This window comes from Phaenicophaeus curvirostris, chromosome 2, assembly GCF_032191515.1.
Source record: "Phaenicophaeus curvirostris isolate KB17595 chromosome 2, BPBGC_Pcur_1.0, whole genome shotgun sequence".
Taxonomy (NCBI): domain Eukaryota; kingdom Metazoa; phylum Chordata; class Aves; order Cuculiformes; family Cuculidae; genus Phaenicophaeus; species Phaenicophaeus curvirostris.
This window is the reverse complement of record NC_091393.1, coordinates 69,794,713-69,819,519: the sequence shown is the minus strand read 5'-3', so window position 1 is coordinate 69,819,519 and position 24,807 is coordinate 69,794,713. Positions and strand designations below refer to the sequence as shown.

Here is a 24,807-nt window from a genome sequence, read left to right as displayed (position 1 = left end):
TCCTATTGTACCTGCAGCCTTTTCTTCTCCCTCCACTCCTCCTGCCTCGTTGTTTCTCCTTTCTCTTCCCGTTTTATGGTGGTTTGGGGGTTTTTTTTAGGGTGTTTTTTGCTTTCCTTCTTTTTCTCCTTCCCCATCCTGTGCTTTTTTGGACCTTCTTCGTCTAGTGTCTCTTAATTTCTTCATTTCTTCTGATTTTTTTTTTCCTTGGACTTTGCCTTGTCATGTCAAGATGGAAGTCAGACATGACTGGCTCTCCTCATCCCCCCATGAGGGCTTCGAGCAGATGAGGCTGAAGAGCAGACCCAGGGAGCCTTCCCCAAGCCTCACCAGAGTAGGTGCGAACTTCTACAGCACTGTCAAGCAGCAGGACTACAGTGCCAGTGTCTGGCTGAGGAGGAAAGACAAACTGGAGCATGTAAGCCAGCTTCTATTTTCCACCCTTTTCTTTCTTTCTAGACCTCTGTCTAGGTACTTGGTTGGAGGAGAAGTAGTGTTGCTCCATGGCATTTCCCAGGTGGTAGAGAAAGGAGCTACTTAGAGGTCCCAGACTGGTCAGGTAAATAGGGTATCTGTGCTGTTCCCAAACCAAACGCAAGTCTCTTCCTAACTGGAAATATTTTTTAACGTTCTTGGCTTATTCATTCTTCTATTCCTGCAAATTCCGCACTGATGTGGGAGGAGGAAGATTGGGATGGTGCAGATGGAGGTTAGAGCATTTATCTCACGGTGGTTATAATGTAGTTCTAGAACTGCTAAAAGAAAATAGCTTTTTTTAATTCTAGCTGTGATTCCCTTCCCCCCTGCCCTCTTCTTGTTCTTCTTCATGTGTGGAACTTTAAAAATAGTCTACACAGGGTAAAGGAGATTTCCTTTAAGACTTCCATTCCTGCAGCAGCAGCACACGACTTAACTAAGTGTGTTTGGGACCACAATAGAACCACTACTGTGGATAGGTCTAGTGAATATTTTATGAGTATTTAAGGTGCTTCTAAGTGTTCCTGTCTCTGATGATGTTTGAAAGCATTTGTCATGTTACTTCTAACAGCAGGGAAATGGGCTGAGATGACCTGCATACTGTGTAAGAGTTTTCTGAATAGCTTATTAGGTGAAACCCATTGTTACAGTATACTGCCAGTCAAAATAGGGAAGTAGCTGCATTTACAGGGTGGCAAAAGAATGCGGATGGGTTTGCATAATGCAAGAGTCTGCCATTCTACACATTAGTGAGTAATTTGCAATCACAATCACGTTGTCTTCAAGATTCACAGAAAAAATGCTCCTTGTGGTACAGCCACCTGAAGTCTCTTTGGATAGAAATAGTCTCATTACAAGCCTTTATTACATGGAAATCTTAGATGGCATAGTAGAGTCCTTTAAAGATGAAACCTGAAAAAAGCTCCTCTATCAACTAGTTCATGGAGTATTACCCTCCTTTCCCACGAACCTGCAGAATATTTTATCTGTGTTGGTGAAATTTTAAACTTCAGTTGTTGATACTTCTGGGGACGTGCCAAGGACTGCTGAACTGCTGGAAATATCCCATTTCAAATGTCAAGAACAGTATTGAGTCCTATCTGCCTTCTTACACATTTGTGTGATTCTTCACATTTAACTAAGCTTCACAGTAGTAAGCTTGTAAGCAGAGTATTCTCCTATTATGAATCAAGAAGAAATGTTAGTGTCTTATCTCAGCACAGCTGATGACTAAAACATAGAATGCACAGAAATCTGAGCTCTGGCTTTTGCAACAGGTTTTTGTGATGTGTGCCTACATGTTGATGTGTGTCAGCGCATGAATGATTATTAATTGGGGAGTGGTGATAGGAATAATCTTTCAGCAGTTTGATGGTTAACTACCATTCTTGTAGCTGAATATCAGCATGTTCAGACATCTGTATTTTAAATCATACCACAATATTAGCATGGACAAGAAAATTGGGCATTAACTTGTTTGAAGTGCAAACAAGCGCAAAACCTTTATTTTATGTGTAGTTGTCTTCAATAGCCTTTCAGCACTGGTGTGAAAAGCTTTTTCTATAATCAGTTTGATATGAATGCATGTTCTTCTAGGGGTTTCCCTCTCATTTTATCCAGTTATTTTAATTTCCAGAGCTTATTTGAACAATGTAAACAAAAAAAAAAGAGTGATATTTCTTGTTTGCCATGAAGTATTTATTTCATTGACGTTTATTGTGAATACTCTGCAGTACATCATCTATGCCAACAGCATACCTGTGCAAATACTGTGTTTTCATCATTTAAGATAACTGCATTACTCATGAGTATTGTAGCAGACAGGATATTGCGTAGCTTCCCTTAATGAATGTAAATAAAATATGTATTGATTTATAGATTGGGTTTTGCTTATATAGTTTTGGAGCACGGTTGTTATTTTCTATTTTCAGATAACACTCAAAACCCTCAAAGGTTTATCTTGTCAAATAAGTTATTTCCTACACTCTACTCTTCTACTCTAAAAGACAAACAGAGTAATTTGAGATGTATCATTTTGAATGGTGCAGTCATTGATATATGATAGCTTATGGCCAATATTGGATATTGAAGATATACAAACTTAATGACATGGATAGAGGACTTGGATAACATTTCATTGCAGCTCTCTCTGAGATAATGATGTTGCTTTATATCTACAAAAAAAATCAAATACAAGGACTGAGCATTCATGTAGGCACTGATTTTGAAAGTATGTCTTCGTAAATGTGATGCTACATATTGACAGATATAGGCAGAAGAAAAGTATATAATGAGTGTATGTCAAGAGATGCATGAACAGATTTTGAAGTTTCATGTGTACTCTTCAGGCCTTGTGGGAGGGGTTGGTTTTTGCTTAATTGAAATTATTTCTTAAATTGATTTCGGTGTGGTTGTAGCGGGGTAAAATTAGGCCAGTATATTTTGTGTGCTATTTCCAGTAAACCCTTGTAGACCACAGTAGATATATTGACTTTCATTGAAGTAAGTGGCATGATTTATTCATGTGTGACACCTCCTATTAATCCATATATAGTTTGAAGCCAATTTTTATCAAATTGTTTATATAAAAAAATCTCAAATACACAGTTTGTTTCTAGATTTCAAAACTGTAACAACGTTGTGGGGTTTGGTGTGTTATTTGTTGTTTTTTTTTTCTTTTTAAACAGATCTCGATTTGAAGAGTATGGTAAAGAGGTTAAAAATTTAATTGTTGCCATATCTCTTCTAAATGCAGAAAGATGATACAGTTTCTTTAGAATTGTTCAATACCTAATTATTGACTGACCACAGAGGAAGTAAAAATCCGTATTGTATTGCTGGTGTCATGCCAACTGATGGTTCTTCAAATGGATCTCAGCCAATGAGAGGACACACTATATTAATTGTTTATGTGGATTATCTTTTTCTAAGAGGCAGTAACACAATTTGTACCATACAAGATCTGAACACAACTCACACCTGCTTACTTTTGTGAACTTGGTCACTATACTTAAGATTAAATGGATCTGCTTTCACATCTTTTAAGATAGGCCAATGACGGGGGTTTGCTAACGTAAGTCCTAGGTTTATATCTGCTGTAGCTCATGGGTCAAAGAGCCACACATTTAATGGAGGGAATTACTAGAGGTGTGAGGAACTCTGGCATTGCAGAGGAGACCACAGTGAAATTCCTGCAGAGCTGAGATTGTTCAGATTCAAAGTACCTGCTTCAGCTGATTCTTTGTGCCTTTTTGTGAGGTTTGCCTAGTACTGGAAGAATTGGAGTGAAAACTTGTGTGAAATATTCTTGAAGTCTGTTTTGCATAGCAGGGGTTTTGTTTGTTTGTTTGTCTGTCTGTTGTCACTTTTTTAAGGAAATTTGAATTGGTTAAAAAAGGAGGAGGTAGAGATAGGGGGAGGAAAAGCATCTAACCCTTTAGGTGGTAGAGTTAACGTAATTCTAGTTTAATTTACAGCAGGTCTCTGTCATGTCTGTGTGTCCCTCAGTAATGAGGAGTACTGTATTGCTGCTGTCCTAGTACCTCAGCAAAGAATTCTAGATAACTTAATTTTAAATAATCAAAACTTAAGCCAAAAGCAGAACAGATTTCTTTTTAAGCTACAACAGATATGCCTCAAGCAAATATTCTTTGTTATGAAAAATATAGGTATTTCTTCTCAAAGATGTAACAGTAGTCTTTCTCTAATACTATTTAGTTACTTACTTAATTATACTACAAAATTTAAAAAATTGTGTTTTAAGAAACTGCTTCAAAACTACGACTTTTTGAGAGGTGTGGTATAAGAACAATTTTATTTCCTGGAGATCATAAGTCTATTACCCTTAGTATTATCATAATTAGGAGAAGATTATTGATAATTCTTGCATCATCTCCTGTTTCCACTTAAGCTCTGATAGGTAGCAAAGGCAACGTTGGGTATTTTGGATTCTAAGTACTCTTGCTGTTATGAGAGTTGACTTGGAACGGTTGATGTTACGCAGTTTATCAGCATACCTCAATACTTTTGGCAGCATTGCTACCCAGAGAGAAAAAAGACTATGAGGCAGGAGGAGTGCAATGTCGCGTGGCAACAGAGGTGGATATTTAACATACTAATGTTAGTCCTAATTTAAAACGCTGTCCAACAAGTATGACTGTGGTACTTCTCAAAACCTCATGACCAAATCGGAAATAAAATATAGCTTCCGTTCACCTGTCATAACATCTTTATAAAAGTTGAAATCTCAAATCCAGTTCTGCCAGTTCATTTTTATTATTCAAAACCTAATAATTCTCTTAGGCAGCCTCTCTCTCCCTCTAGGAAATTCTTAATAAAACCACTGTTGGATAGTTTAAAATTGCATTGCTGTTCTTGCATGTAAATTAGCACAAATGTTAAAGTCAGAGGACAGATTTCTAGGCTTTAGAATTTAACATCCTAAGGATGGTGGAAGACACCATATGCATAGTTATAACCTGTAAAATCTGAGCAAAGAAAGTGAACATAGCTGGATGTAAAGCAACTAACAGGAGTATAACTTGGTTAAGCCAAATCAGTTGCTGGGCAAAGCCAACAACTTTGACTTAAGGGAGAATAATAAAAAGATCGAAGTCAGAATTCAAAAAATCATTACATGCATTCCCAAAGGAGCTCCTGTCTTGTAGTGAAGGCAAACACATGGCTTTGAGTTAAATGAATTGTCAGTGTCTTTTGTATTAAGCAGGTATAAATTATTTCAGACAGACTGTATGTAGAGGGACTCTTCTGTTCAAATTCTGCTTTCCTTGAAGTTGTCTTTTCTAGTAATGTTTTGTAGACAAACATAATTAGAGAAAATAAATATTCAGAGAAGTGGGAAAAGGGATCAAAATAATTGAACTGTGTTGGGAATATACTTCATAGCATTTTAGGACAGAAAATGTAAATGTTTCTTTCAAAAACAGTATTGGGGATTTGAAATATTGATATTTGGAGGGGAAAGAATAACTTATTTCAGTTGTTACCACACAGAAAAAATATTTTTTTGTATTGAAAATCGGTGAAAATATAATACCTGATAGTTAATAATTTCTCTTCCTAGTTGTGATGGGATAAACTTGGTTGTTTGCCAGCTGCCCATCAAGCCACTCTCACTTCTGCTCCTCAACAGGACAGGGGGAGAAGATGAGATAAAGCATCTTGAAGCTTGAGATAAGTACAGGGAGATCACTAACCAATTACTGTTACAGGCAAAACAGACTTAACTTGGGAAAAACTGGTTTTATTTATTCCGATTAAAAATAGATTAGGATAGTGAGAAACAAGGACAAGACTAAAATACCTTCATCCCTCCCTACTTCTTTTTAGGCTCAGCTTCAGTCCTTCATTCCTGACTCTTATACCTCCTTCCCCCAGTCTACTGAGTGGCACAGGGTACTGGGGAATGGGGCTTGCAGTCAGGTCATAAAACTTGGTCTCTTCTGCTTCTTCCAGCTCACATTGTTCCCCTGCTCTGGTGTGGGGTCTCTCCCATAGTAAACAATCCTTGTCAAGCTGTTCCAATGTGGGTTCTCACCACAAGCTGCAGTTCTTCAAGAACTGCTCCAGCATGGGTCCTTTCCATGGGGTACAGTCTTTCGGGAAAGGACTGCTTCAGCATGAGTCCTGAATGGGCTGCAGTTCCTGCCAGAAAACTTGTTCTTCTGTGGGCTCCTTTCCAGAGGCCACGGATTTTGCCAGAGCCTGGTCCTGTATGGGCTCTCCACAGGCTGTAGCTTCCTTCAGGACGCTGCAGTGTGGATATCTGCTCTCGCCTGGTCCTCCATAGGCTGCGGGGGGAGAACCTACTTAATTACGGTCTTCGTGAGCAGCCCGGGAATCTGCTCCAGCACCTGGAACAGCTCCTGCCCCCTCGCCTCCATTAGCCTCGGTGTCTGCAGGGCTCTTAATCTCACATTTTTTTTCACTCTTCTCTCACAGCTTCTGCAGAGTGTTTTTTACCCCTTCTTAGACAGATTATCGACAGAGGCACTGCCAGTGTTGTTGATGGGCCCAGCTTTGCCAAGTGGTGAGTCTGTCTTGGAGCCAGCTGGAACTAGCTGTTTCCAACACTGGGACAGCCCCTTATCTCACAGAGACCACCTCTGCAGCTGCTGCCTCTTCCAAAACCTAGCCATGTAAACCCAATGTGTAGTCATAGAAGCTACTGCCCTTTCTCCAACATACAAGAAAAACTTTAAGCATTATGCTAATCTAATGCATTTATTCTGATGATTTCAACATCAGTCACTTTGAAAGTCCAGTTCTCCAAAGCTAAAATTAAAACATTTGAGAGAGATATAGTCACAGTAACAGGCTTAATTTATAGTGTCTGGCTTTTGTTTTGTTTTCTTGGTCAACAACATACTTGAAGTTTCAAAGTCACATTTAAAATTTATTTATGTTTGCACGTATCAATTTAATTAAATCCACTCAGTGCTTTTTAGAAATGAAGTTTTCTAGTTTCTGAACAAAAGACCTAAAACTTAGACTGTGTTTGTTTCAGATGTTAACTTCAGTGAAGATATGGGAAAAGTGGTTTTCACTGCTATACTTTTCATAATGCCACCAGCATTAAGGAAAATCCAAACTAATTCTTTGCTCTTGTCATCTCTTCTTTTTATCAATGTTGACCATCCTTGTTTAAGAATTTTGAAGCAGCAACTTTAGAAAGTTGTAACTTAATCTCCGTGTCTGTTATACAAGTGAATATGCTGCAGTCCTCAGTGGTTTGGTCTTGCAGCAGACCATTGACAATAACACTTTTAAAGGCAGCAGGAGTACTTAAGACACTAGGAAAATTATACTTGGTCGATATCTCTTTACAAATGCAGTCATTTCACTGCCTGTAGAGGATACTCAAAGAAGCTAGTCTCTGTGTCTGAATGCATGTCTAGCTTAGGCTTTATTCCATTCCAGAAGCAGGAATGCTAAAATACTGCAGTGAAAATCTCTTTACCAGATTGTCCAAAGATGGAAACAACAGATGAACTCATGCCAGTGATTAATAAACCCCACTATCTAGATTAGGCAATAGGGACATGCTGGAATTCATATCCCCTAATTAGCCAAACAGGGGACCTGTGCTGCTCCTTGCAGCTCCTATATGCCCACATTTACAGAATCGGGGAACAATGAAATGAGTGTGTACCCAGGTGTTATCTACAGGGGATGCAGTTGAGCCATTTATTGAGGATTACAGCACTCCAACATTCACTGGGCTTTAGTGTGGTGAAGTTCAGGGGGAGGAAGAGATGGAACAAATAAAACATTGATGCCAGTAAAGTGAATTAATTTAATCAGAAATTAGTTTTTATTAGATCACAGACTTATTCCTAGTTTTTATAGATGCTTATCTATCAAAACAGTCTGGTTTTAGGGTTGGTTTTTTTAAGGTTTGCTCCTTAGAATTCATTCACTTGAAAAAGGCTTTTCAAATATAACATAGGATTTGAGTAGTTTTATAGGGATTTTGCTTGTTTGGTTTTGATCAGTGCATTGTGTAATTTGACTGTGTATATAATATCTAGCCCTAGATAGAGAAATATCAGAATGATATTTTTTGCTATACTTTGTTGGCTTGTTCTCTGAAGACAGAGACAGATTTACCTATTTGTTCCAATTCTGCGGAACCTGTAAACCCTCTCCTCCATGTGCAGTATTTGTAGGTGAATACAAATTACAATCTTATTAACTTTTCTTATTAAACCCAAGAATTTAAAAAAAAGACTTGGTTCTGTTTCCAACTGCATTATGTCAACATAATCAACAGCTTGTATTTTGCAATTTATACAGTTGTTGTGGCGCATAAATACTAGCCATTCTTTTCTAATTTTGTTGCTATTTGTACGTCACTGTTTACAGTTGTAATGAAATGTTTAATGGAACAAAAAAGCTAATACATTTGAGAATTGCTACTAATAAAACAAATAACAATTCAGATAATTCTGGCCATTCTGATACAGGAAATAGGCTGGATTTCCCCAAAGCATTTTAGACTGTTTGGAGCAGAACCAAATGTAGAGCAGTGCTGAAATGGTGATTGTGACCAGTTTCGCTTTCATGATCCTGTTGACGCTGCAATAAAGGCATATTTACTTAGGGTTATAAACTAACTTTATTCTGTAAAAGGTAGTATGTGCTGTAAAGAGCCTATCATAGTGAGCAGATGTGTATTTGTTTTGAAAATCATGAAGGGGTAAAAGTACTTCAGCCACAGTCTTCAGCGTGTCTCAGTAGTGGTTTTTGTGTTATAGAAATTGTGCTTCTGCCCATTAAGTTCTGTGACTAATCCTTTCTAGGCAGGAATTATTTTATATGGGAGCATGAATTGTATGTGCTGAACAAACTTAAGGCGTTACCTTGAGTGAGGCTACCTCCTTATTTATAGGAATGGTATTAAAGGTGACAGAGATTTGAACCTTACTTCCTCAATGCAGTTTGTGTACTTTTATTTATCTTGTTCCAAAGCCATGGTAAAATCTCCATTGACTTTGCTACTATGGATTTAAGTTGTATATGAGCTCCTTTTAAAGAAGATTGTGGATTAGCTCAGCTGTCATGGATTTAGGGCAAAACCCCCAAGTTCAATGTATCATGTAAGGCAATTAAAGAAAAAAATCTGGCTTGGAGTCCTCAGCTTTTTTTTTTGAGCTTTAAGTCTCTGGGTCATCAGGCTAGATGCTGGATACATTATTTCAGAACGTTTTGCAGTTGGCAGGAGGGAAAACACTTGACAGGCTATCAAAAGGACAGAATGCATCCTAATATAACAGATGTGATGTAAGAAACTGTAAGGTCTGTGTGAGCATGCAAAAAAAAAAAAATCAATCCAGTTTCCTACTATTTAAGTCCACCTTAAGGTGTTTCATAATGGAGAATATAGGAGTAAGGAAGGCAGGCAGGCAGACAGATGCATTTGGAACTTTAGTCCTGGCAGATAATCAAAGAATGGATGCCTAAAGAAAACTCAGACAAACAAAACCACCTGTGAAATTATTTCTTTGTGCCCAGTTAGAATACTTCTGTTCCTCATTAGACAGTGTAGGTGAAAAAGATGTCCCTCAAGCTAAAAAAATAAATAAAACCTAAACTGGAATATGATCTCAGTTTAATGAAGGCAGGCATCGCCTGTTTCCATGTTTTCCATGTTTTGCCCTCAGTAGAAATTAGAACCTGCTTTAATGATAATAGTTGGGGAAAAAAAAAACAAACCTATTGCCTCTTGTGGAAAATAGTGAACAAATGGAAGAAAGTACATGGATGTGACTGGTGGCTACAATAAAGATGGAGACTTTTGTTAAGTTCTGCTGTTTCCTCGTAGTTATTTATTGGGGAGGACCCACGAGCATCTAGAATGGTTTTATGTTGCTGGAATACTGAGAAAAAGACCCCAAGTGATTAGAGAATACATAGAAATTCTGAAACAGCGTCTTTCCTGTGGCTTTCTGGTCTCTGCTGACAGTAGTTGGCCTGTTCAGTGTCCTCGTGAGCAGCACTAAATAGCCAGCATAAATTAGGTTGGAAAGATAAGTGGAATGGAATGTTAGAGCTAATGCTCTGTCATTTTGCTCTAGGACCTGAACAGCTCTAACAGCCTATGCAGTATGATGGATGGTGATTTTCTGTCTTTACAAACAGAAGTTGATAAGTATTTGTAACCCTGTACTGCCCATTCACTGCTGCCTTCTAGAATTAAGTGGTTCAAAGGTTTCAAGCTAATGGGTTAGCTGAGGTAGCGATCCAACTTTTTCCTTTTGTCCCCTAAATCAGGATGTTCAATAACTTCTTCCTGCTTACTAAAGAATTGTCTTATGGCCTGCAGCAGTGTGCTTAGCCTTGTGAACTCTGATACTGAAGGTATGCTATCTACTGAACTTTGTGGTCTTTGATGCCTTATGGAAAAGTAGTTTATCTAAGTTTTCAATAGGATTCATGATGATAAGTTCTGGTAGGATAGTGAGTCTATCCTTCACATTGTTTAGACATGCCGTCAATCACAGTTTGAGGTGTTTGCTAAAACATGCTGTTTCTCCACATATCTTTTCATAGAAAGCATGTATGTTTCATGAAAAGTTGACTTCTGCTGTTTGCTAGGTAAAAGTCATTTGGGAGCCATACATAGCAACAAAGCTGGTGAAAGGGCTGGAGAACAGGCCTTATGAGGAGCGGCTGAGAGAGCTGGGGTTGTTTAGCCTGGAGAAGAGGAGGCTGAGGGGTGACCTCATTGCTCTCTACAACTACCTGAAAGGACGTTGTAGAGAGGAGGGTGCTGGCCTCTTCTCCCAAGTGACAGGGGACAGGACAAGAGGGAATGGCCTCAAGCTCCGACAGGGGAGGTTTAGGCTAGACGTTAGGAAAAAATTCTTTACAGAAAGGGTCATTGGGCACTGGAACAGGCTGCCCAGGGAGGTGGTTGAGTCACCTTCCCTGGAGGTGTTTAAGGCACGGGTGGACGAGGTGCTGAGGGATATGGTTTAGTGTTTGGTAGGAACGGTTGGACTCGGTGATCCGGTGGGTCTCTTCCAACCTGGTTATTCTGTGATTCTGTGATTCTGTGATAGAGTCCTGTACATGAGTACTGCTTAAAACAATATGGGATGAAGTATATTCAGTGCTGCCTCTGTTGGGTCTGTGATTTTTAGATCCCTGAGAAGATGCATCTTTTAAGTAAGGCCTGTTACATAAATAAAGATTACATAGCCACCCTGGTTGGTGCAGCGGTTGGGATGATTCTAAGGAAACGTGCCTTGAAAATAAATGGCTTAAAACAAGAAAAAGAAAAAAAAAGAACACCAATTAACCAATTAATGAAAAACTCCAAATTTTTAAATTATTTGCAATTGGAAACTATTTTTGGAGTTAGTTATTTGTAGAATGTGACTTATGCCGAATCTGCGATGCTGAAGACTGATACTTATTTGGGATGCCATGAGCATCAAAAGATAATCAATACACCAAATGCTGTTTCAGGTCCTTACAGTGAGTATGATTTATTGTTTGAATAACAACGATTCCTTTGAGGCTAGCATGAAACAAAGTCACTTAAGTGTTTTGGAAAATGTTACCCTTTTGAACAAAGCAATTTCCTTAGTTAATGCAAGCTGCTATCTCTGCAGACACTTCTTTCAATTCCCTATTGGGCATGTGGCAGGCAGATAGCACCTAACCTTCAGTGTTATTTTATCCCATTTTATGCAGTATTGTTCTCTCTGAGCTTTGTTATCAGGGCTTAGTTGCATCACACTCTGCTAGGGAAAGCTGGAATGCGCCAGCCTGTATTCTCTGTCTGTGTGGTGTATGGCCTTAACGCTCATCAGCCTAAATCAGTTTGTTTCTGTGACTCTGTGACAGTTGAAAACTTCAACTGCTGGAAGTTTTAATTTTTAAAAAAATACTATTTTTCAGTTTATTCCCTTAGTCTGTGTGCTGGGGTTGTTCCAAGCATTCAGTTTTTAAAAAGCTACTGTATTGCACAACAGTTTCTCTTTTTACTTCTCCAGGGTTGGATTTACCTACCCAAACCAAGGCCTTTGTTTTTTCCTTCTCTTTTCTATAATTTCATCTCATCCTTTCTTTCATCATGTTTGACTCTTACACTATTTTTCCTTATTCCTTTGGCCACACCCTGCAGCTCTATCCCCCTAAACTTCTCTGACAAGTCTGTAGCCCTGTTTTGTTATTGTATGTCACCTTCTGTAGTGCACCTTGTGTATGGAACTCCCATGGAAAATCACAGAATCACTAGGTTAGAAAAGACCCGCTGGATCATTGTGTCCAACCATATGGGTGGTACACATATGATGAGTGAAATATGTGTAGGATTTACAAAAATACAGTTATCTCACAACGTTTAGACATAATTATTATACTGGCAGGATAACGCTTTCTGAAGTCCTTAAGTGATTTAAACTCATAAGTATGCACTTTTGAAAACCCTAAAGTTACAATGAAAATAGAAGGTCTCCGAGTTGTGCGACCGTTTGAGTTCAGTAGTAGCCTTGCAAGTGTGGTCTATAGATCTGATCATATAAAAGGCAAAGATTATACTAAGAATGACAAAAGATTTTGCCACCAGTGTGTCTTTGTTGTGTCAACCAACAGTGTATTCTTTTAGAATCTTCTCTCCTTATAATTAAATGAGAGCTCTGATGTTTTCAGTGCAGGGAAATACAAGTGACTGTACTGTTGTGCCTTGAAACGGATGTAAAACCCATTTCACAGTATTATGGAATAAGTTTTCCAAGAGGTTGGATATTTATTTTTCAGAAATAGAACAACTGAGAGAGTGCATCTTTTGAAGTTAGTTTGTGTAGGTAGTAAAGAGGATTTTCTCTGATCTATGGGGAAAGTTTCAGCAGATATAGAAATGCTTGCTTATAGGACCACCACTGTGTATTAATACTTTCTGATTTACAGGTCACAGTACATAAGACACACATGAAGTCTTTGAAATTTTTGTATGTTTAAGTTCTCAGCTTAGCACTGTATGCTGTTTGTGTTGGTTTGTTTTTTTTAATATACTGCATAAGCCAGAGGGATAGTGGTATTTTTTAAAAGCTGTAATATCCTTTCCTGTTTGGACTTATCTGGTGACTGTTTGAGCTGCTGCTTCCTATGATTCCTTTTTTGATAAAACTCTCTTTCCACCAGCTGTTATTTTCCCAACACGTATCTTTTTCTCCAGTATTTAGAAGACGGACTGGTTTTTTTAATTTTTTAAAATAAGGACATGTGCAAATACTTATTGTTTTGTTTATTCACTTTGTGATTCTGCTTGGCTTCAAATGTTCTTAGCTTATTTCTGGATGTCATTAACTTTTTATAGCATATTTGGCTAATTTCTTCATGGTCTGTTCTTCATGGAAGTTCTGAGTCAATTACAATAGCTTTCAGAAGGTAAAATTCTACTTACCCGGATCCGAAACATTACAGAGACAATATTTCCCAAAATGACAAGACTGAGTTATTTCTGCAGACCTGTTTTCTTACTTCTGAGGTAGGGCTCCAACCTGTTGGGAATTCTTGGATTTAGATGATGTGTCCTAACTACCTTGCAGAGCACGGTGCCAAGGGCAAACTGAACGACATCATCATGTTTTTGAACAGGTGGAAGCTTAAATGCTATCATGTTACGTGTTAGCATTTTGCCAGGGTTCCTTCTTAGACTTCTTTGTCTGAACAAGGGATTTTGTTTGGCTGCAGGATGAATTTGAGCTCAAGAACAGTCTGGGTCCTGGTTTTGAAAGGCAGTATTAATATGAACAATTAATAATAAAAACTTCAGAGAATATTAATGTCAATTTATGCAATTTCACAGTTTTTTGCCTTCAGTCTTCTACCATTCTGGTTTAGCTATTGTTTTCTTTAAGGAAGGGTGAAACTTTGAAGGATGTGTTCTTGGATTTTTTTGATTAAACTCATTTTGCTAGTATAAATTCCTAATGTTACTTACCAGTTACCTCATATTCCACATATAGTGTTTCTTACCTGGCTCTTTTAAGGAGTGCACCTATTGCAATGTGTGTGTCATGTGCCTCTGTTTTAATAACTCTTTATGACATTTATTTCTATTTGCATACTCTGTGGTCATCACTTCTCACAGCAAGTTAGGAGGTTTATCCTTAAATATTTGGATAAGCAGTGCTAGATGTTGTTGGAGATAGTGGAATAAAAGAATTATGTCAAAAAGCAGGGGTCTGCAGATACAGTGTATGTTCTAAAAATTGTTTCTATGGTATATGGTCTTCATAATATTAGATGGAAAAGATGATGTAAAAATGAAAAACTGTAAATTGAGCCAGATTAATCTGCTTGCTCTGTTAAGAATAGCTTCATGCAACTCTTATTTTTGAAAGATGTAGAATCCTTCACTAAAACGAAAAATCCTGAAGCGTTGTGATTCTTGTTCTTTCGTATGCTTGAGGGGAAGAAAAGCCTAACCTCTGAGTTGTTCTCTATTTTGATGCCAGATTAGTTAAAAACTGAGCATAGTCAAGCTCAGTACACACATTCAGAATACAGAGTGTAGAATATACTAGGTGTTGCTAGATAGCTTTCATAGAAATACCTGAGGAAGAAAAGCATAAGGAAAACCTAGAAAACTGGAGTTGGGGAGGAATCTCAAGACAGGTTTGGGAAGAAGGCTCCTGCAGGTAAACTCACTGCAGTGCCTTCGCAGAACCACAGAATGGTTGAGTTTGGAAGGAAACTCTGGAGGTCATTCTGTCCAACCTCCATGCTCAAGCATGACCACCTAGAGCAGGCTACACACGACCATATCCAGATGGCTTTTGAATACATCCGAGATTGGAGACTCTACTACTTCTCTAAGTGACCTGTGCTCTGTGCTCAGTCACCCTCAGAGTTAAAAAGTGTTTCCTGATGTTATGATGGAACCTCTTGTGTTTTAGTTTGTGTTCATTGCTTCTGGTCCTGTCACTGGATACCACTGAGAAGAGGATTTTGAAATAAAGCAGTATGTAAATTGTTTCCCAGGCCATAAAGTAGTCTCACCCTTACTGTTAATGTGTTTTTTTTCTGCTAACTTGTCTTACCTTCCTGTCTGCTTGTGCCCATTTATGTCTCTGGGATATAATCCAAAGCTATTGAAAACTCTCTGTTGATTCCAATGAACTTGTGATCAAGGCCTTAAAATTCTCAGTTTTAATCTCTACAGGAAGAAATATTGGTGGCATATGTAGTGCTGATTACTGTGAAGCCCTCGGTTTGACAGCTTTTAGGTGTTTTTAAGAGTATATTCAGCACTGATACTGAGTTCTTTCAAAGTCCTTCAGTCTGGCATTGTTTTAAATAAAGGTCTTTTCTTTGTAAGTGTATTGTAATATTGTATTACAGCTACTTGAGGGGTGGAGAGTTTGGGGTTTTTTTCTATTTAAACATGAATGAGTAAACATATACCTACACTGTACCTTTTTTCCACTCTGTTAAAATGAAACTCTATATAATAAAAGAGAGCCATGTTTCACATAGGGCTGTAAACCAGAAACCTCTTTTGCAAAAACATGAATGGTATAGTTTTTCTATAAGAAATAAATTTTGATGCAAGTAGAGCCTAAGAATTTTAAGTAGTTTTACATTTCTCTGAGTCTGCAAGCTGAAGCAAGCAAATACTAGATCATGATTTTAAAAATAGGTTTAAAAAGTCACAAAGATTTACTACCCTCCCTTCCTACCGGTTCTTCCGAACACTTACCTTGAGCTAACTGAGTAATTTAGAACCTGTTCATCTTCAGCACTGTTTGCCATCTGGGTCCTGATGCCTGTAGACTTGGGTGCCTATAGGCAGAGTGCTGCAGGATAGGCAGTTATTGTGGAGAAAGTGGGGGACAATATAACTTGGCCTGTATTCAAGAATTACTGTGATGGCTGCACTCCTTCAGTACTTCTTCAGTAAGATAAATGCTGAAAAAACAACTTTATTGGTAGGAATTTATTGTTATCCATAAGTAATTGTAGTTTTTCTCTGAAAAAGATGGAGACTGTGTAAAAATGTATGACTATCATAGAATGATTTACTGTCATGGGTGATTGCAACAAGTGTGTTTTGCTTAAAAAAATACATCAGTCAAAACCTGTTTCGTGTTCATGCTCATCAAGCTTCTATTATGAAAAGGTTTGGTTTTAACTTTTGTTTCTATTCCATTTCTGTTTTGATTTGTTTCCTTGAAGAACAGTGGTTTTCACCTCTGTGCAGGGACATATGCAAGTTAAAACAAAAACAACCATTCTTTTCTCATTTAGTAATGCCTTCAGTCTTCTTCAGGTTACAGGCTTCTTTCTTCCCCTTTTGAAAATTCAGAGGCTTGGCTATGGGGTTACCTTGTGAATGAGCATTCAGAGACTTGTACTGGCTTCACAGTTTATAGGGACAAGGCTGGTCAGGTTCCAGCCTTACTGTATGACACAGTCATATTTTATGAAGACAATATGGATGTATCCTAACCCCACAGCAATAAAATTATTTGTCTGAGACCATATAGAGAAAGTTGGAGGTCACCTTTGTATTTAAAACAGCATACTGTATAATACTAGAGATTAGTGTTCAGTACTAAGATTAGGGCATTTTATGCAGTGCAGTGTGCTAATGCAGTGAGAGACAGGCTAAGGAAATTAAATAAAGGCACAGAATGACAATTTGTCTTGCTCAGTTTGTTGGTTTTCCGTTTAAATTAGTTCTCTGACTCCTAGATTGGTGCCCTAGCCACTGTATTTCACTTTTTGGCTTGTCTTTTTTTATTGCAAGTCTCTGAAAGATGAGACAGCGCAGTCTCACTTTTCATCTCTCCCTGGCACTTGCAGACTGTGTCTACAATGGAAAACAGAGCAATATCAGCAGATCTTTAAAGCTAAATATTTGGTGGTAAGCCTGCGTGTCCATGTTGTACAGAGCTGGGAGGTTTAAATAGGACTAGCTCTAGTCTGGTTCCATTGACTGAACACCTATTAATTTTTGGTTATTAGTTGCACTCCTGAAATGCGTGTGCAGGTTTAATCCATGTAAATTGAGCTACATATTTCTACATCACTCTCTGAAACAAATTTACATGGGGATTATGGTGGCTGGCCCAGAAGGCTGTTGTAGGAATTAGTAATTTGTATGACAGCAAATCCAGGTACATGCCTCCCTCTTGTGAACACAGTGTGACTGCTAGCTACTCAACCTTGGTGTTTTTTACCTCCGACAACGGGTGAGTGGCCTCAGCAGTGGATCCTGCACTTGGAACACAACAACCCTGGGCAGCTCCAGACTAGGAGAAGTCTGGCTGGAAAGCTGCCTGGAGGAGAAGGACCTGGGGGGGTTGGTTGAACAGGAGCCAGCAGTGGCCCAAGTGGCCAAGAAGGCCAATGGCATCTTGGCTTGGATCAGAAACGGCGTGGCCAGCAGGGCCAGGGAGGTTCTTCTCCCCCTGGACTCGGCCCTGGTGAGACCGCTCCTCAAATCTTGGGGTCAGTTCTGGGCCCCTCACCACAAGAAGGATGTTGAGGCTCTGGAGTGAGTCCAGAGAAGAGCAACGAAGCTGGTGAAGGGGCTGGAGAACAAGTCTGAGGGACCTGGGGTTGTTTAGCCTGGAGAAGAGGAGGCTGAGGGGAGACCTCATTGCTCTCTCCAACTCCCTGAAAGGAGGTTGTGGAGAGGAGGGAGCTGGGCTCTTCTCCCAAGGGACAGGGGACAGGATGAGAGGGAATGGCCTCAAGCTCCACCAGGGGAGGGTCAGGCTGGACATCAGGATGAAATCTTTCCCAGAAAGGGTGATTGGTCCCTGACAGAGGCTGCCCAGGGATGGGTGGACGAGGTGCTGAGGGACATGGGTTAGTGATTGATGGGAATGGTTGGACTCGATGATCCAGTGGGTCTTTTCCAACCAGATGATTCTATGATTCTACTTAAGAGACGTGCATTTAATCAATGTGCAAATATTATATGTGCCTGTTCCCAGGAACTGCTGGTTTATTAATGAGATAAGAATATTAGAGTCTACCACCAAAGTGCTCTTCAAAGCTAAGTCCGTATTCCAGACTTGATTGCTGTCAGTGATAGATGACTCTGTGTTGTAAGAAAGACGCTATAAAAATGCAAGTGAATGTAGAATTGGTCAGCCTCACCATGGTGATGATCAGTGCATTGTCCCATGCCCTGAACAGAGGTTCATCCAATACTGTATCATCTAGGGGTTTCTAGCATCAGAAGAGACATGAGATTTTATTTTTTTTTTAATTGCTGTCACTTTTCTCCCCTGGAATATTAATTCTTAGTTGCCCATCTTAAAACGGTTTATTCCCTGCTTGTTGGGTTCCAGTACAAGGCAAGGATAGTCAGGAGATTTATATATTTACATAGTTCACGCAACCTAAAATGCTAATGTAGGTATGCTCTTCAAATAGTCAAAAAAAACCCAAACAGGCAGCTCTTTAGGAAAACAAGGCAGGGCTTACTTTGCTTAATAGATCTTAAAATTTCACTTCATGGGGTTGAAGCTTTGGTCCTTGGGTTGAGGAGGGTCTGTCGTTTGGGTTTTTTTCTACACAAATATGTGCAATTTTCTTTTCAAATTAGGACTGAATTAGCCAGAGGTTCTCCAGCATTTAGAAGAGTCAATAATACATTCAGTACAGCCTTCTGAAAAGTGGTCAGAAGAGATTTCCAAGGGGAGTATATCCAAGTATAACTTCCTTTTTCATGATGGAATTAACTAAACTAGACTAAAAGCAAACACAATCTGTAAGTTTGTTTGTTCTAATTATAGAGAAGGAAATTTAGAGGTCCTTTTAGACACTATTGCATATACTGTGGAATATGGCTCTAGGAAGAGAGATGAAAAGATGTGCTTCTTATAGATGCAGTTGGAAAATCTTTAGGTTCCTGAAAGCCAGGATAATGTAGCCCTAAAGACAGACAGAGACAGAACATAAAAGAGGTATCAAAAACTACCTTCAAATATTAAGAGATTAGGATGTAAGCCAAATGAGATTTAGGTCTGTGGAAAGAAATCTGTGATTCAGTCTAGGCTGATTTATGGTTTTTAATAGTTCCTGTAAACTGTGTGGATTTGTTGTGGCTTTGTCTCCAGTTAGTGGTCAAATTATTTATAGCAGATGCAAAGACTGATAATATCTTTATATTTATCCTGGTTTATATATACCCAGGAAGCTTTATTCTTTTGGCCACAGAAATACTGTGTGTAATCCTTGTAAATAATAGAAATAGTTACATTTCACACTCTTCTCCCTCCCCCTGCCCAAAAAAAAAGTTATCAAGGTAGGAAGTGTTTAGTATAATATACAGAGGATTTAAATTGATTTAGCAATTAAATTTGAATATTGGATCTTTCAGATTCTTCACTGAAGAAGAGATGTGTGTCTGAGGACACAGTGATTCTTTCTGGGACAAGCTTCTTTGTGCTGTAAACCAATGTATGTGCAGCAGCCAACTGCAACATGGAGGTGGCTCCAACTATGTTCTGACTGTTCAGATGTCTGACTTGTGTATTCTTGAACTCCATGTCTGAGTTACTGGGATCTGTTCCTACTGAAGCTTATTCAGATGAGGCTGAAAAGAATATCACGGTACTCAAGAAATGTAATGTGGATACTACTCTTGTTGTTTAGTATGTTTTTGCATGTTGTAAGGGCAGAATCTCTGAATACTTTATCTGGTTTCTGTTCCTGGTAAATTATCTGGGTTTTGGTCCTGATAAATTATCTGATTTAGGATTACTTTGTGACTTATATTTTTTTTTTATACAGGTGAAATTTGTTTACTTTTCCTAGATCAAATCAACACTTTTGAGCTGGCAAAAATAAGCAGTCAACATGGCTGCTATGTATTTGATATGTAATATTTTGCAAGCCATTTTTGTCTGTGTTTAGATATGGTTTACCTTTCCCTGCATTTTAAAATCCAGTGATTCTTGACAGTAGAATTAAGTAGCCTCTTCAGGAATGCACTAGATGTGTGAGTCAATAATGGAAAGCAGTAGTGCTGTTAGCTGTAAAATTTTAAAGAGAAAAGTTGACCATTGCTCTGCAGAGTTTTGCGCATCAATGAGAAAAGCACATTCTTAGTATTTTGCAGGTAAGCAAATAGTATCAGGGCTTCTTTAATGAAAGAAGGTTATGAGTATGTTTGGTTTTGTCATCCGAAGAGCATGTTACCAAAGGAAGAAAGGCAGAGATCAAGACTCTATTCTGCAGTGTGACTAGTTCTCTATGCATATTCCTCAGCCTTTAGTTTTACCAAAGTGATTTTTTTTTTCCTGCAAGGTCAAGCTGAGGTCACTCACAATCTCATCAATGCCATATTTTTCAGTTGTGTAAACAAGTGGAACACAGCTGAAACTACTGAAGCTGTATGTGTGCTACAGCGGTGAAGAGTTTGACCAAGAAGGATACGTAGGCCTTAATTACCTCTTGGAACTAACTTAATACCTTAAAATCATTAGGTGATTAAGCCATTAATGAATTTAAGCTGTGCTTTCATTTAAGCTTGACCGGTAATAAGTTCATTAAGTTATTCATTACCTGACATGAATTTTCTCAACAGTAGTTTTCAGCTGCACTGCAAAAATGTGGGTATTAATGTAAATTACAATGACTGCATATTATTCCTTTCTTCCTCTGCCAGTGCAGCATGACGACTGTATGTACCAGGCACATAGTATACTCTTGTTCTGTCTCATGCTGCAGCACAGAGTGTTGGAAAACACAAACAGATGATCATCTGGAAGATGTAAAGTCAAGTTATGTTGGTTTTAGTTTTGGGGTTTTTTGCTACCTTATTGATACCTCTTTTTTTTACTCTTTTCTTGTTGATGTCATCTTAACAACTTATTGCAGGCAACCATTAGAAGAAGCAAGCAATGTTTAGCCACAAAGAGCCAAACATAGAATATTAGTTTATTAAGCTAACATGATTTTAATCATTTACTTCTCCATCGTATCTTTTGAGTTAACATCAACTCTGTAGCTTCAGGCAGATAGCAACATTCTCTCTCATGCTAAGAACTTGAAAGTACATGAAGCTGTCCAGATTATCCAGGTTGTTGCCTTTTTCCTGTGTCCTGGAATGACAGTCAAGTTTGTTCCAAAATAGGCGCACTGTGTCCTGCTGTGTTGAAATTAATTTCTTTCACAACACTTGTATGGTATTGTGTTTTGGGTGCACGGCTAAACAGTGTTGACAATGCACTAATGTTTTGGCTATTGCTGAACAGTGCTTGCACAGCACAAAGGCCTTCTTTGTTTTCTCTCTTGCTCTTCAAATTGAGTAGTCTAGGGTGGGAGAGTTGTGGGGGGATACAACTGGGACAGCTAACTCAAATTAACCAGAGTGGTATTTCATACCAGATGATGTTATCCTTGGCAATAAAAACTGGAGGTAGAGGAGGAAAGGAGTTGTGTGGGTATAAGTCACTTTGATGGTGGTTGTTGCTCAAAAACTGTCTGGGCATCAGTCTGCTTGTGGGAGGTAATGAGTGATTCCCTTTGAATTGCTGGTTCGAGTGTGGAGTCCTTTCATTCCATCACCTGCTAAGCTGGCTTAATTTGATCCACAAGCTTCCTTGCTTTGTATTTCCTGTTCTTTTCCATGTCCCAGTGAGGATGGGGAAAGTATTTGAGAGCCTATATGGTTGGTTTTCTTTTGACCAAGGTCATCCCACCACAGTAGTTTACATAAGTATAAATCATTTGTAGATCTGCAGTGAGAAGCAGTGTTTCTCTCCAGACATGTTTGGTGTGCCTGTTTTGTCAAAATTAGCTGCATAACAGCAGATTGTCAATTTGGTTTGCATGTATATTTGCTTTGAAGTTTTTGGCCATTGGACTGGCAGTTTTGCCCTCTAGAGTGAGATAAACTATTCTTTCTCAGCAACTTTTTAATTTTTTTAAAACCATCAATTTGCAAAGTTTATTGTGCTCTTCCATTTCTGCACTTCTGTCTCAAACTATTCTCAACTTAGTGACAGCAGCTTTGATCTTTCTGCTATTTCTTTTCCTCTTCTATCCAAGCCCAAAACTGGCATTAGTCAGACTACTGCAGCACAATTATGTATATTTTATGATCTAGGAAAATTATATTAAGTGAAGTTTGACATGGAAACAAAACTGAATTACACCAACACAGCTAGTGTTGTTGTGTAGGTAGCCAAATACCAATATACATATAATGATTAGCTGTTTTTAAAATGGGCTGCTTTTCAGTGTATACATCACGTAGGCTTTTTGTATAAAAATCTGTTTTATTAAGTACTCAACAGTATATATTGTGATCATTCGTGCTTAACTTAATTAAGTTATTTTAAGTGATGTTATAGTATAAAGATACAGTGCTGCATTTTGTATTTATGCTGTTCCTGGAGAGCTGGACCCGAGCAATGCTGTACCTCCCCCTCGTGGTGAGATGGAGAGGAAGACAGCGCCTGGCTGGCATCGCCTTGGAAGCGACTCAAAAACAAGAAGTGGGCTGATCTGTATTGATTCTTATATGTTTTCTTGCCATTTTGAATGTGGGCAAGTATTTATTTAGGAATGGAAGTTACTGGGGGACATACTGTTCCATTAACCATATTTCTTAGTTACAGAAACTGTTTGCTGATGAGCTATTATAGTGGTAGCAATTTCAATACTTAAAGGCTATGTCCCTTTTTCACTAGCAAACATGAAAAGAGGAAATCTTTTTTCCACTTTTGGCTGAAAAAATAGGATGATACTCTATATTTAGTGATATCTTTGAGTTACTTCATGATGGAATGATGTTTGGCATGGGTATTCTGTAAACTTGTGATTAGTACTTAAAATACAATAGACCGAACCCTACAGTTCTTTAAATGGGAATTCTTAAACACCTGCTTCTTGCTTTAGAATGTGATTACAGTCGTGTGCTAATTTCAGTGGTTAGATCAAGAAATGCTGTGCTGGCCCGAGTTGTTTGGCTCTAGCATGCATGGAAACAGCATCATTGTCACTGTCGATATTGATGACAGGAGGTGGAAGTTGCCCACCCTCTCAGTGCAGCTCTGCACTGCGCACTCCTGTGCCTCTCCTCCCCCAGACCATCTTCCCAGGGCACTGAAGAGGCTCTTATAGCCTGCTTGGCTGCACTAAGTGGAGGAGCTGTGGGAGTTGCAGGTTCTGTGCAGCAGTCTTGGGGCTTATGGAGAGAGAAGATTCATTAGTTGTGTTTTCCTTTGTGAAGTTGTGCAAGCAGGCGTTCATGTGCATATGCGAGAGAGATGGATTAAACTCCATTTTGAAGCTCTTACCTGCCTGTGCTGTTTAGGTATCATAGGGGCCCAGGTCTGTGCATAGCTTGAGCTGCGGTGATCCAGTGCGAATCTCTGGGTACCATGGCTAGCAGAAACAGAGAATCTAGTTATTGTTTCACAGCCCTTGGAGATTGTTTCCTTGGCTGCTTAATCAGTGTACTACAGCAAAATAGAAAAGAAATGTTTCCAGGCAGCTGAACTCTGGGAGGCAGCACTCATATGATTTTTCAACTGCATCTGATAGATAAGAAGGCTTTATCTCTCCCTCTTCTCGCCTCCTCCCTCCCGACCCCCCCCGGCAAGCTTTTCACAAAATAATAGAAAAATATTTCTTCGAAACTTGTAAACAATGTTTGATTTTGATGGCAGTGAAACCCCATCATCCTCTGTGTATTGATACTGGCCATTTAAATACTAGGCACCTTCTATGGAGAGGTTCATGCTCCAGTTATTATTTATGAGCTGGCATGTCAGTTTAGGGATGGGTAATGCATATGGTCTCTACAAGAGCACTAAACATTTTGGGTCATGTTTCATCCTTTGGTTACTGCTGTGTAGAGTCTCTGCTGTTCTGTAGGTGCTGTACCACTTCCGTAGCATCTGAATGTGTTTATACTGATTTCAAATTATATTCCTTCTAGTGTAAGGGATCTCCACAGGCAGAATTTTCCTTAAACATTTCCTTTCCTGCAAAGCTAGTAGAACTTATTAATCCTCTTTTTTTTTTGCTTCAGAACATCATTTTTTGAAATATTTGAGGCTGATTTTATATTAGTTCTCCAGGAGAACAGGACTTAACCACTGGAAAGTCTCATTGATATTAATGTATGAATTGTATGAGTGAGGGGGTTTCAGGTTGTAACTTATATGTGAGATTTTGGTAAGGTTTCTTGAAAGGTGATATACTGCTGTGTGTGTGGAAGCATAACAGACTGGGTGGTGGCCTTTGATTTTGGTGGTGGTGGTTTTTTTGTGCTGGCTATTGATTTGTAGATCCAGTGAGCCTCGAAGAGGGACCAGATTGAGATACTTTACTGTTCTGCCTCTCTCTTTTCCTTTTTTTTTTTCACCTTCTCCCCATCTTTTTTCTTACCCTCGCTCTTTCTTCTTTCTTTATTTCCAACGACAACTGTTTTTTCCTGCAAATTCAGTTGCTTTCTAATGTCAACAATGAAACTGATGAGCAGTGAAAAACTAATACGAATATGTATAGTTCTGTTGTTCAGCTATAGATTTCTTGTGCTAGTTAGACTTTTGAAGGAATGGAGAATACCTATGTTTGTGAGCATGTGTTCATGACTTTTTTAGCATGTAGAAGCACAGCACTTTACCGCTTTACGCTTAGAGTGTGCTTTGGGCATATTTCTTCATGGCTATGCTGGATCGGGCCTTAGTGTTTTTGGAAAAAGAAATACTTCATTTTCAATAAACAGTTTAGATAACAACAGCCAAAATCTACAACAAGCTGACAGGATGTTAGAGAGAGATTATCTTGAAATAGTGGGCCTGGTGAAAAGATCCAAGG

The 24,807-nt window shown here is 38.8% G+C and overlaps 1 protein-coding gene across 1 annotated transcript in view; it reads left to right on the top strand.

The window, feature by feature from the left end:
• Nucleotides 1-232: 232 nt before the first annotated feature.
• Nucleotides 233-24,807, top strand: part of PLD5 (phospholipase D family member 5) — a 170,411-nt gene continuing 145,836 nt past the window's right edge. The window contains exon 1 of the mRNA XM_069852416.1: nt 233-418. Coding sequence (XP_069708517.1) covers nt 233-418 — 186 coding nt within the window. The remainder of the gene's footprint in view (nt 419-24,807) is intronic.